The sequence below is a fragment of the Moschus berezovskii genome, chromosome 28, assembly GCF_049115385.1.
Source record: "Moschus berezovskii isolate FMDL1 chromosome 28, NW_MosBer_1.0, whole genome shotgun sequence".
Taxonomy (NCBI): domain Eukaryota; kingdom Metazoa; phylum Chordata; class Mammalia; order Artiodactyla; family Moschidae; genus Moschus; species Moschus berezovskii.
This window is the reverse complement of record NC_142487.1, coordinates 23,254,120-23,267,527: the sequence shown is the minus strand read 5'-3', so window position 1 is coordinate 23,267,527 and position 13,408 is coordinate 23,254,120. Positions and strand designations below refer to the sequence as shown.

Below are 13,408 nucleotides of genomic sequence, written 5' to 3'. Positions count from 1 at the left end.
TCCTGTAAAAGGTTCAGGTAATTGAGATGGAAACAAAAGCTTCACAATTTCATCAGATTACATCTCTGAAATTTTTTCATCTACAATTACATATCCATCTATTTGTCAATATACTGCAACATTTATCTAAATATCTAAAGATATTTCCTGTATGTGATAATCAGATGGGCCTTTAACCATCACTTGGAAATAAAATAGGATCTTTTTCCACTAGTAAATATTGCTTGACTTGTTAGTATACACTGAGAATATGTAAGATAAATAATTTTTATTTCTGAGTTGACTTTTGCTTTTCTTTGCACCGGTGGGTTGTTTATTACCTTCTTCTTCATGCTCCTGAGCATTATTTGCTGCCGTTAAACCTGATGGTAACTTACTCAACTCTGTTACTTTCATCTACTTACTAACCTTTAATGCCATTTTGCTACCCATTCGAATATTTAAGTTATAAAGTTAAAAAAGACTTTAGGAAGGAAAGTGCCAAGAGGATAAAACGAGAATTCGGGAGTCCTGAGCTCTGTTCAAGGTCCTCGGGTAGGTCCTTTAACATCCGCCTTTCGCCCGTTTATAAAATGAAGTTGAACTGATTTCAGCTTTAAAAATGTGATGCCAAGAGGAAGAAGAGAGGACACCAGTTGGAAAAATTTCCTGAAAAGAGAAAGGAACATCTATAAAAAAATTGATATAAAATGTTATGAAAGGGTAATCAAAGTAGGGAGTGGAATCAAGGAATCGTTACCAAGAGGTAACGTGAAGACTGACGATCAGAGAAAGTCAAACACCTGCTCACCGTTTATTGTCTCAAAGTGACCACACCGTGTCTAATTACAGTTCCTGGGCCGAAGACTAACGAGGGCCAAGGACAAAATTGCCATGTGAGATTTTCTTACTGTTATTTCCTGCACATCCAGAGATCCGGGGCTCACAGGAGCTGTTCTTCCCTGGGGTCCTACTTGCAGGAATTTGGGCAGGTGGTTACAAAAAGGCCTTTAAGAAGTATGTAATAGTACAAGGGACTCTAAAAATAGTGAGTAAAATGGACACCTGAATGTTCTGCCATCCAATAAAATCAACATTTATTAAACACTGGTTGTTCGCTAGGTGCTAGGATACCTGGAATCTGCCTCTCTCCCTTGCCCACCAGAAGAGTTCTTTGGCAGCTGAAAGGCAACAGAAAGGTTTAAACAAGCTGCATTTGTTGTGATGGCTGCTCTAACAGAGTTTCATACGGGGCTCAGTAGGTCTCCTTGGGGACAGCCATTACCCCCAATGGCTCCCTAAATCAATGCTCCCAATAAAACATTTTGCCATAGTGAGAAAGTTCCACATTGTTATGTCCGGTATGGTCACCGGTGGCCAGTTTGCTATTGAGTAATTGAAATGTTTGCTATTGAGTACTTGAAATGTGGCTAGTGTGACTGCGGGACTGAATATTTCATTTTATTTAATAGTTCAGTTCAGTCATGTCTGACTCTCCGTGACCCCATGAATCGCAGCACGCCAGGCCTCCCTGTCCATCACTAACTCAAGGAGTTTACCCAAACTCATGTCCTTCGAGTCAGTGATGCCATCCAACCATCTCATCCGCTGTTGTCCCCTTCTCCTCCTGCCCCCAATTCCTCCCAGCGTCAGGGTCTTTTCCAACGAGTCAGCTCTTCACATGAGGTGGCCAAAGTATTGGAGTTTCAGCTTTAGCATCAGTCCTTCCAATGAACACCCAGGATCGATTTCCTTTAGAATGGACTGGTTGGATCTCCTTGCAGTCCAAGGGACTCTCAAGAGTCTTCTCCGGCACCACAGTTCAAAAGCATCAATTCTTCGGCGCTCAGCCTTCTTCACAGTCCAACTCTCACATCCATACATGACCACTGGAAAAACCATAGCCTTGACTAGACGGACCTTTGTTGGCAAAGTAATGTCTCTGCTTTTTAATATACTATCTAAGTTGGTCATAACTTTCCTTCCAAGGAGTAAGCGTCTTTTAATTTCATGACTGCAGTCACCATCTGCAGATTTTGGAGCCTAAAAAAATAAAGTTTAATTAAGCTTAATTCAAATAACCACTTAGGATTCATGGATACTGTATTGGACAGCACCATTCTGGACATGTTAAAAATTACTCTAAATTCTTATTTATATTTTTTGGATATAAATGCCATTTATTCTGCTCCTACAAGAGATAAGGAGTTATGCTCAACGTAAGTACTCTGTAATCCGCACAGCAGAATAGCCCCATTTGACATATAATAGTGAAGAAATTGACAAATGAAGAAATGGAGCCTCTGAGAGAGAAAGTGCTTTGTTTTGTCCTCACAACTGCTTGTGAGAGCTGGAATTTGAGCCTTGTTGGTCTGATTCCAGAGTAATTCTACTGCTCTGCCAAATGGGTTTTTCTGCTGTCTGGAGACCATCTCTTCCAAGTACATCTTCCGGTTGCTTTATGGATTAGCCAGCAATATACCTTTAACTTTGTCCCATAGAACAATTACCGTGTCCATTTCAGTTCTTATGAATGTCAGGGTATCACTGCCCGAGCTGTTCTTTCCACTTACTGTGACCTGTGTCCTTCCAACAATATTGTAAGAGTTGAGGTCCATTCCAGTCAGTTTCCTGAGCAGTAAGCTGATCCCTTACAGGTCCTTTCCCCATTAGATGGTGGTCAGCATCAGTGTACCTGCCTAAGTGTGTGAGCATCAGTGGCATCCCACCAACTCTTGGCATTCGAATGTCTAACTGTCACAGTTTAGAGTATTTGTGAAACCTCCTAAGGCCTGACTCTCCCTAGCACTCAGACATCTGAGGCATAATTGGGCTTTGCTGTTTTCTGCTTCGTCATGGAGCACACAGTAACTCTCTTAAGGATCTAAAGCGTCTCGATTACGATGTTTCAGGTATTCTCACCTGGTTGTCGGTGGAAGTTATTCAGATGGTACTTGCTGGTCACAGAGAGGCCAAGGTCTACCCTGCAGCCTAGTGGCTGCCACTCAGCCCCACTCATACACCTCATGATACATGATCTGTAACCACTTCTCTCCAGAGCTCAGCTTCCCACTTTGGGAAGAAAGTAACTGACGCATACTGGTTTCACTGTCAACATGCCTTATCAAGTTTTCTTTTCTTTAAAGGCAGTTATGAAACCCCACAATAATTATTTCTATAAATCATGGCCAGAGTATTGCCTTGTGTTGATAGCTAACGATATCTTTTCTTTTTTGCCTCTTAAGATGAACAGATTGTTTTTTAATGAAAAGAACATAGGCTTTAATGATTAGTTTGAATCTTTACCACTTGGTAATTTTTTAACATGGAAAAGTGGCTTAACTTTTCTGAGTCACTTTTGTCCAGATAATTTTTTAAAAATAACAGCACATTAATGCTGTTAATATGATTTTTTTGCATGTTTTTCAGGTACCAGGTTTTATTCTAGTTGCTTTTAGATACATGATGCCATTTAATTCTCTAAAGAATCTGGCATAGCAGGCACTGTTATTCCCTTTTTATGGGTAGGAATCTAAAGACCAGAGAGTAAAGTAACAGTTCCAAGGTTGCCCAGCTCATAAATGATGGAATGGGCAGTTATGTAACCCAGGCCTGTCTGGGCCAGGACACTTGACCTGTCTACCATGCTTTAGTCAACATGTGAAATAGAAATGACGCTGTTAATAATGCCCATCTTATATGATTATTATGAAGATTAGAAATGATGTGTATGGAGCTCCCAGCACAAAAGCCATTCCACAAAATGCCCTGAACAAATGGTAATCATTGCTATCTTTTAAAATTTCCGTAAGTGAAACTGACATGCCAAGACATAAAAATGAGTACCTCAAAAGAAAAAAGAATATGCGTTCTGCTGCCTTCATTTTGTTTGTTGGTTTGTGTGTTTGCTTGCTTTTCTTCTTTTCTAGTAGGCAGAGGTTCTATTATATCCTATTGGTTCTTTGATGATAGCACAAAAGATAATCAGAACATTGGTTGGAATGGTTAATGTACTATAGTAGTATATCTCAAGTATATCTCAAATTACAACACAAGTTAAATCTGTAAAATGAGAACTTCTAGATTTTTTTATTTCTTCAGAGTCTGTGCTGTTTACGGGGTTTTGTTAAGCTCAGAGTTTCTGCATTTGTGATTTTGTTTTAAAATCAGATTATAAGAGAAAAAAGATAACGGTGCTGACTTTGAATATGAACTGCACTTGGCCATTAGTTTCCCATTAAGCTTTTATTCAGCAGATCGCTCACTCAAATTGCTGTAGTCTATGAACTTGAGCCAAGTTTTCCGATTTCCAATTTTGCAACAGAATTTCACACTTCTTTAGTTACTCTTGTGGGAGGAACCGGAATGCCAAAAGTCACCTTGATCTAAGATACCTTATCAGAAGAAAGCTAAGTGTAGATTTTTGCTTCTCTTTAGGCTCTCTGCATGTTTCCTTGGCAGAGTTACTTCAACACATTGAACACGAGTTTGGGATTTGTATTTCATTTTCCATCAGACTGATTTTCTAGTGTTAGTCATTTGAAGAGATCTGGGATGTTTGTTATCATTCTGTTAGCTATTTTCTCTAACAAGTATGTAAGTCATCTTTCTATTTACCTATAATAATAATAATTAAAGTTGAGTGGATGTGAGCTTTTCTTACTGAATTTAGTGTCTTTGTTAAATACCTTCTTGCAGCCTGTACTTTCAAGTCTTTTAAGAGGCTGGGAAAATAGTTGACTGAAGTAAAATAATGAAGCAGCTTACTGATGATCCAGGTTATTAAAAATTAAAACATTGAGGATAAACTGAATCACTTATCATCACTCTGTTTTCATAAATAGCATTTTATACCTCCACCACCACTTTTAAAGAAGGCAGCCATTGAATAGTAGACAATTGATGGTTGAATATCTTGAGCAGGGCTTTGACCTCCATTACTGAATTGTCTTATGATTAAAATGTGAGGGGGGTTGATTCCTTCTACTTTTCCTGGTGGTCCAGTGGCTAAGATTCCCACACCCCCAAGGCAAGGGGCTGGGGTTTGATCCTTGGTCAGGGAACTAGGTCCCACATGCCACAACTGAAGGTCCCATGTGCCACAACTGGGACCCTTTGCCACCAAATAGATGCATAAATACTATTTTTTTCAGTATAACAGTTCTATGTTATGTTTATTTTTATAAACAAATATATAGAGCACTTATCTTTAACTTTTGATGAGAAAGATGAAGTATATAAATTAAAAGGGAATAACAGTGTACCTGATCAATTATAATATAAAGAAAATTTATAAAATATACGGAAATTGCTTTTTTTTTTAAAAAAAAAAAAAAAGACTATTAATAGTGTTTGATTTCTTGTTAACAAAGACTTTCATCTTATCTAAAAAATCTTAATTTGGCCACAGCACCACAAAAATAGAAATTGTATAGTGTGACAGGGAGGCCTGGCGTGCTGTGACTCATGGGATCACGGAGAGTCGGACACGACTGAGCGACTGAACTGAACTGAACTGAACATGTCCTAAAAACTTTTTAACCCCGTACATATTCTTTTTCATGCAGGCAGCATTTCTGAACTTGGGATAAGTGATCTTATTCTCAGATCTTTGTACTAAGTAGCCTCCTTATATGAGCAAAATTACTGAAGATTTTGTCTTTGTCTCCCAAAAGAGATAACAAATAATTCTGTCCAAAAGGCAGGTCTTGTTAGATGGCATCAATGATGTTTATGCAATAATTATAGTACATGTTTAAGGATGAGGTAATAGAATATGTAATTAAAAGTATATATTATCCTAAAAGAATTTGTTTTGATTCCTTTTTTTAAAATATGGTGATTTAATAATATGGGAGAGTTTATTTTCAATTTTATAGTAAAATATTGATTTCTGAAATTGGAAGTAACACATAGTATACGTAGCTCATATTAATACTTATTGGCCAAGGAGCTGTCAAACTACTAGTCTGTAGATATAGTGTAGTGGTAGTATTCTACTCATTCTGCCATTGGAATGAGATGATCTAATTTTCAATTTCCCCTTTCCCTAGAAGGTAATTTTTGTTTTCATCTTTTTAGCTAGTCTCAGGACTTCTGAATACCTTTAGTAGTATTTTCCAAACTGTCAGTTGTATAAGCCTTAAGAAAATACTGGGTTTTGCTTTATAAACTTAGGGTACTGATTTGCTTTGGGATTTCTGGCTTATGTTATATTCTTTGTCCCTTTACAGATACTTGAAAAAAAAAAAAAATTGCCCTTACTATAAGCCCTGTTAGAGAAGCAGGTAGCTGTTTATACATTTAAGATATGACTAAAATTTTAAAGTAAAATGAAAAATAGACGAAAAATAGAGGCCCGAGATTCCTCCCTGACTTAGGAAGAATCCTTGTTTCTTTCTCTTTTTTTTTAAAGTGGACCAGGGTTTTTCTGGTTTAGTTTTGTTTTGCTCAGTCCCCAAGATCTCTCCATTTCAAGGGCACTGTGGGGCATATGCAGCATTGATGTGATGTATGTACGTGTGTGCGTGTTTTCCCACATCTGTCGCTGTGGCCCTATCCTTTGTGAAATCCTGAACCATGTATTAAATGCTTAGTTTGTGACTCATGGTGTTCTGAGAGCAATTATAGAATTTTTCTTAGGGTGTTTATTCCATGTGCACTGTGAAAAAAAGCGGGGGGAGTTATTTTTTGGTAGCCCTGCAGTTGCCTTTTTATTGGTGAATTTCCCCTGCTTTCACTGTGACCTGTGAGTATCACTGTAGGCTCACTGCCAATTTTGTGAGCCGCTGCCTGCTTCAAAATGGAGGCAGGAAGGTATCCATTTTCATCAAGAGGATGACAGTGTTTTAGTCTCTCTGACCATCTGGAGAGAGGAACTTTTGGAGCAAAAGAAAATAGGGATTTAAAAAAAAAATCATATTTAGCAGAAAAGGCAAGGGAGAAAACCAATTAAAGTTAAACTATACCTTATGAATTTATGCCTTTCTACCGTGCTGTCTACTTTCAAGCAAACATAAACAAGAAAATACACAATCTATTTTTATAAAGAACTGGTTCCCCGAATCCCCTGAGTATTAGTAAACAAATGTAAGTAAATTAAGACTTTGGCAGTTTTTAAGTTTATTGAACATACAAAGATAAAAGGACTCTTTTTTCCCTCCCCCTTCCCACTAATTTTTGGTTGTCTTTGTAGAGCTGGGCTTTTAATAGCCTTTTTCTTGCATTTCTGCAAAAAGCTAACACTTTGGGAATTTAATATTCTAAGATATGTTTGTCACTTTCTGTGGTCTGGAGAGTGCATTTATTTTATCTGTCTTTTTGTCTGTCTCTGTCTTTAAATTTTAATTGAAAGGTAGACTAAATAGAAGTTTGAAGTGTGTCTTTTTTTTTTTTTTTAACCTTTTATGCTCATTGGCCATTTATGTTTTAAAAAAAAAAAAGAATGCTTAGGTTCCTAGGACAACCCTATGGGTATTATATATCTACAACCCAGGTGGCTCAGTGGTAAAGAATCCACTTGCTAATGCAGGAGATGTGAGAGACATGTGTTTGATCCCTGAGTGGGGAAGATCCCCTGGAGGAGGAAATGGCAACCCACTCCAATATTCTTGCCTGGAAAATTCCATTGAAAGTGGGGCCTGGAGGGTTACAGTCCATGGGGTTGCAAAAAAGTCGGACACAACTGAGCCCGCACGCATAGCAACCAGATGTAGGCCTCAGTATTCTCGCCTGTCACTGGAAAATATCACACCTGATTTTCCATTTGCACAAACCTACTCAACATTTTGTTTTGTTCTGTTTTTCTGTATGGGGAATGGGGCAGTGTTTCTAGAGTTTGATCAGATTTCGGATGGATGTGGTAGAAATTGTGCCTTTTGTGCCTGCTTCTTGCAGAGTCATAGACCTTGAGAGCTTTGGTGCAGGCAGCAAGCAAAACTAAATGGGCTCTCGTTCCCCAGGTTTATGCTCCATCAGCCAGCACTGCCGACTACAATAGGGACTCGCCAGGCTACCCTTCCTCGAAACCAGCAGCCAGCACTTTCCCTAGCTCCTTCTTCATGCAAGGTAAGACACTGCCTCTTCCAAGGGGAGATCCACGGGTCTTTTATGTCGTATTTGGGACAAAAGAATGCTGTTCTAATACTCAAGAAATGGAATAGGAGGCCAACAGAGAGCATGGAAGGTCACAGTCTATTTTAGGACTTGAATTCATTAAAAATAAAAACTTCACTGAGAGATGTTTTGTAAATGAAAACCTCTTGAGCCATCATGAGTTAAGATTAGACTGGTTTGGTTACTTAGAAGGACGCTTCCTGGGGGACTGTCCACCATGACTAATCATTTTTGCATCATCTCTTCCCGAGAAGAATACGTACATATATGTTCAGAAGCGTTTTGATTCAACATGTATTTGGAGCATCATGGATTTAGACACGTGGAGAGCAAATTGCCCTTATACATACCTCTATACAAAAATGTTGACCACTTACAATCACTTCTCGGCCTTTTGACCAAGATCGAGGGTAGTGTCTGTTCTTATCAGTAAATACGTTGGCCGTTTCTTAATTTATAGGGAAGAACAAGTGTCCCATTGAAGATGAAGTGGCCTGTTGAAAGTCAGGAGTGTGATTTCATTACACAGCAAAAGCTCTGTTCAACACACTGACTGACTGAGGGTCCAAGACCCAGCTTTTTTCCCGACAAACATGGAAAATTACAGCCTCGTGGTAGAGAAAGTCTATTTAATCCACCTAACTGTCCAGTGTATTTCATTCAATGCCTGGACAGGTGCTGCCTGAGCTTATAGTCTCACTTCTGGTGGTACTTCTCTTTCTGCTGTGTAGGAGAGATTGAGACGGCTTAAGTCACATCTGCTTATGAGAGGAGACTGTCCAAAGGATGCAGCATTAGCTGGACACTTGTTGTGTACCCTGGACACTTGTTGTCAAAATGTAATAATGTTGTTACCAGGTTAATGCTCTGAAATTCAGATACAGAATTCACCAGGAATCCCTGTACGCAAACTCTTTTTTGCCTCGGCAAAGTGCCATGGAATTTCCTCCTCCTTGCTCTTCCAGGAGGGACCATGTCACTTGGGCCAACAAGTCTCAGGGGCGCGGCTTGGCATCTCCCTTAGATTAGAGTGGACACATTCAAAATCATTCTATTTGGAAGGAATTTGTTTCCTTTCCCTGTAGAGTGTTAGCTCTTTTAGGTTGTTAGTTCACATATGAAATTCCATGGAAAATCTATAAAGCTGACGTGAATGGGTCCCCTGGTTTCCCTCATAGATTAGCTGGTAAAGAATCCGCCTGCAGTGCAGGAGACCCTGGTTCGATTCCTGGGCCGGGAAGATCCATTGGAGAGGGGATAGGCTACCCACTCCAGTATTCTTGGGGTTCCCTGGTGGCAAAGAATCCGCCTGCATTGCAGGAGACCTGGGTTCGATCCCTGGGTTGGGAAGATTCCCTGGAGAAGGGAAAGGCTACCCACTCTGGTATTCTGGCCTGGAGAATTCCATGGATTTTATAGTCCATGGGGTCACAAAGAGTCAGACACGACTGAGTGCCTTTCACTTTCTTGGGAGTAGGGAGAATGGGTTTCACGTGTAATGGAGTGCCTATTAACCGGGGTCTTTTAGCTTTGTGACCTGTCCTCATGTCCCTTTCTTTCAACAGGAGCAGCAGGTACGTCATTCGGGTGTGTTCTGTGCCATGACAAAGGTGTATCACCTTCAGCTTTAAATAGTAGTCACTTGGGTGTCAACGGGTTTCCCTGATAGCTCAGATGGTAAAGAATCCGCCTGCAGTGCAGGAGATTTAGATTCCGGGTCAGATAGATCCCCTGGAGAAGGGATAGGCTACCCAATCCAGTATTCTTGGGCTTCCCTGGTAGCTCAGACGGTAAAGAATCCGCCTGTAATATGGGAGACCTGGGTTCGATCCCTTGGTTGGGAAGATCTCCTGGAGAAGGGAACCCACTCCAGTATTTTTGTCTTGAGAATTCCATGGACCGAGGATCTAGCGGGCTACACCCCATGGGGTTGCATGGAGTTGGACACGACTGAGCGACTTTCACATTCACTTTGGGCATTGACACCTCTCTGTTATGACCAGAGAAGCTCTGTTAGCGTTACCCGTGCTTGTAGAGATTGTCAGCTCAAGCACTCATCACACAAAGCTAAATTTCATTGAGAAAAATTGACACAAGGATAGATTTTGTCCATCTGCCTTTAGGAAGTTCACCTGGTTAAACCATGCACACTGTAAGAGATCAGGTAGATTAAAACATGGGGTCTTCTCCATGTCAGACCATGCAAAATATGGGGAACAAATTTGCTTTTCTGCATATAAATACTCAAAATGCAAAAAAAAAAGTTTTTTGAGTTGACATTTATGATGAGCACAATTAATTCGCACACATCTAATTCTATTCTTTCAAAACACATTATGCCAAGATCATGGGATATGATAAATATTAATTTACTGTGAAAAGCATAATTTATGTAAAATGTGTATTTTTGTAAGTCTGCATTGAGTAAAGTGTCTGTGTTAACAAATCCTAAATGTATTTCCATATAGTACATCCTGTCAAAATGTTTCAGGAGACTCTTGTTCAATGATAGATATTCTCAATTTATTTGCCATGCATGTCATCTCTCTGAAATGTTCGTTTTTCCTAGACTTCATGTTTGAATTTAAGATGACATCTACACTTCCACAGTCTCCGAGCTAAATCTGAAGTCCATGAATAGTTACTTTTTAAAAGTCGTGTGTTTTTACATGGTGATCACAGAAGCAGTACATTGTAATCCCATTTCACATGGCTTCCTTCAGTGAGAGTCTCCAGTACCCTGAGAATTCAATTCTCAAAGAAAATGTAGTTTAGATGAAAGAGGTTCAGAGGCTTCAGTAGCACAGGCTTCCCAGGTGTCTCGGTGGTGACGAATCTGCCTACCACAACAGGAGACGTAGGAGACATGGGTTTGATTCTTGCCTGGAAAATCCCATGGACAGAGGAACTTGGCTGGCTATAGTCCGTGGAGTTGCAGTCAGTCATGGCTGAGCACGCACACATGTCAGTAGCGTGTTTTAACTTCAGCCTCCATCTTTTAGTGAAAACTCTTATGTTGTATACATCTGGCATTTAATAATTTTTATTTAACTACTGAAGGAAAAAAAACTGAATTGAGCAGTAACATCAAGCCTCTGCACCCTTAATTTAAGAAACCCAGACCAAGCAAAGCAAATGTAACAGTGACCTTGAGGCCTCTGGGCCCGGAGAGTGAAAAAAAGTCTGTAGGAGGATTTTTAATGTGGTGTTAATAGAAAATTAACTTGATATTAAAATATATTTCATATCATTTTCATATCATTTTAAACTTCTTTTTTACTCATAGTTTTATAAAAATCCAGAGGCTCTCAAAATTGTCTGTAATGTAGATACCACCTTATGATACGTGTGAACCCTTTCAATTGCTACTGAAGACTTAAGTTAACCATATAACTATATATCAAAATATAAACATTCAGAAAGGAGACAGACACTCAGAACTATATACTCGAGACTGTTTTTCCTTAATTATTACATAGCATAATGTAATTCCAACTTTAATTCCACCTCCTCTGTATGTCACAAAAATGAAACCGTCTCTGAAGTCAGAGATATTCTTTCTCTTTATTATTTATTTCTTTACATGCTCTCAAAACTTGTAAACTGGCCATCTGTGTACTATCTCAAGGGTGTTATTTTCACCCCAAAATTCAGAAACAGTTCAATTTTTTCAGTGATTTTCATAGGAAGGAAAATGTCAGGAGACATCCGAGAACTGTTTTCTTTAGCGTTAGCTACCTTACTGTCTTGACATAATTCTATGGAGAAATATGTTCTGTTCTTTTATAGTTGAATTTTTACTAGGAACCCTTTAACTGTGTTAAATATTTATATTTGTTTGGCAATACAGAGCCACTTGGGAAAGTATAATGAGGTGGTCTTCTGTAATCAGCTCACCAACACAAAGATGAATGTACAACAGGCAGTTGTTTTCGGGGATGTGAAAAAGCCCTCGTCTATAAGACAAGGCTGTGCCTCGGAAAAGTCACGGTTTTCTTTGTCCTTTACAGATGGCCATCACAGCAGTGACCCTTGGAGCTCCTCCAGTGGGATGAATCAGCCTGGCTACGGAGGGATGTTGGGCAATTCTTCTCATATTCCACAGTCTAGCAGCTACTGCAGCCTGCATCCACACGAACGTTTGGTAAGGCAGACGCACGTGGTAAGGGGGATGGTACAGCTAGTGGATTAAATCTCCTCCTGTCTTCTCTTGCATGTACACACAGACTCTGTCAGTGGGCATAAAAATGGCACACACCCTTCTGACAGTCTTGTTTCTGGGATCAGAGACACTCAGGTCACCTTTGCAAGCCCAGCGGACTCTGTTGTACACGGTTCTGTTGATTGAATTTTGTTCTGTGCTTGCTTTATTGTGATGTCAGTTTCCTTCAGTGTATAAACACATACTGTATTTGAGTTGCAGCATTTTAGCTGTGGTGGTTCCGTGGTTTTTGTTGTTGATTTGTAGTTTTGTTTGTTTGTTTTTGAGGCAAGGGTTACTGTCTGTAGTTTTGAAGGGTATGTTGCAGGGAGCATAGTGACAATTGGTAGACTTTGAATTAGGTAATGTACGTCTCCCAGAGGCATTTCCATTTCACCTTGACCAGCTTTTGTAGCCAATGACAGCTTTGAACTATTGTACCACACCTAAAGGAGAGCCTTCATGTTTCCTGTACACTCCCATCAGTTGTAGCAACCAGACGGTTTGTATTTGGATCACATTCCCAATTTTCAGCCTTTTCTATTTACTTCCACACCCTCCAGCATCTCCTTGATACTCTTTTACTTCCAACCCTGTTGAAAACTGCTGAGCTAAAGAGAATGGTCTCTTTCTTTTATTACTAAAGTTGCCATTCTGCCCATGATCCTGCACTCATCCATCCTCCTATGTCTCTTTATTCTGGAGGAAACAGGGCATCAGGTGTTTTTCTAGTCTCAAAATTTAGCACATCCCAGAATCTACTGAAGAACTTAAGCCTATCACTAAGTGGAGGAAAAACTACTTCTAGGTCATGCATTAGGTTTCAGTTCAGTCCGTCAGTCGTGTCGACTCTTTGTGACCCCATGGACTGCAGCCCACCAGGCTTCTCCATCCGTGGGATTTTTCAGGCAAGAGTACTGGAGTGGGGTGCCATTGCCTTCTCCGCATCCGTGCATGACTACTGGAGAAACCATAGCTTTGACTATATAGACCTTTGTCAGCAAAGTAATGTCTCTGCTTTTTAATACACTGTCTAGGTTTGTCATAGCTTTCTTCCAAGGAGCAAGCATCTTTTAATGCCTGCAGTCACCATCTGTAGTAATATTGGAGCCC

General features: G+C 39.8%; 1 protein-coding gene across 22 annotated transcripts in view; it reads left to right on the top strand.

The window, feature by feature from the left end:
- TCF4 (transcription factor 4) overlaps positions 1-13,408 on the top strand; it is a 385,990-nt gene that overhangs the window by 316,667 nt on the left and 55,915 nt on the right. For all 22 annotated transcript variants that reach the window (XM_055417410.2, XM_055417421.2, XM_055417404.2 and 19 more), the window contains 2 exons: positions 7,941-8,046; positions 12,105-12,238. In XM_055417410.2, coding sequence (XP_055273385.1) covers positions 7,941-8,046; positions 12,105-12,238 — 240 coding nt within the window. The remainder of the gene's footprint in view (positions 1-7,940; positions 8,047-12,104; positions 12,239-13,408) is intronic.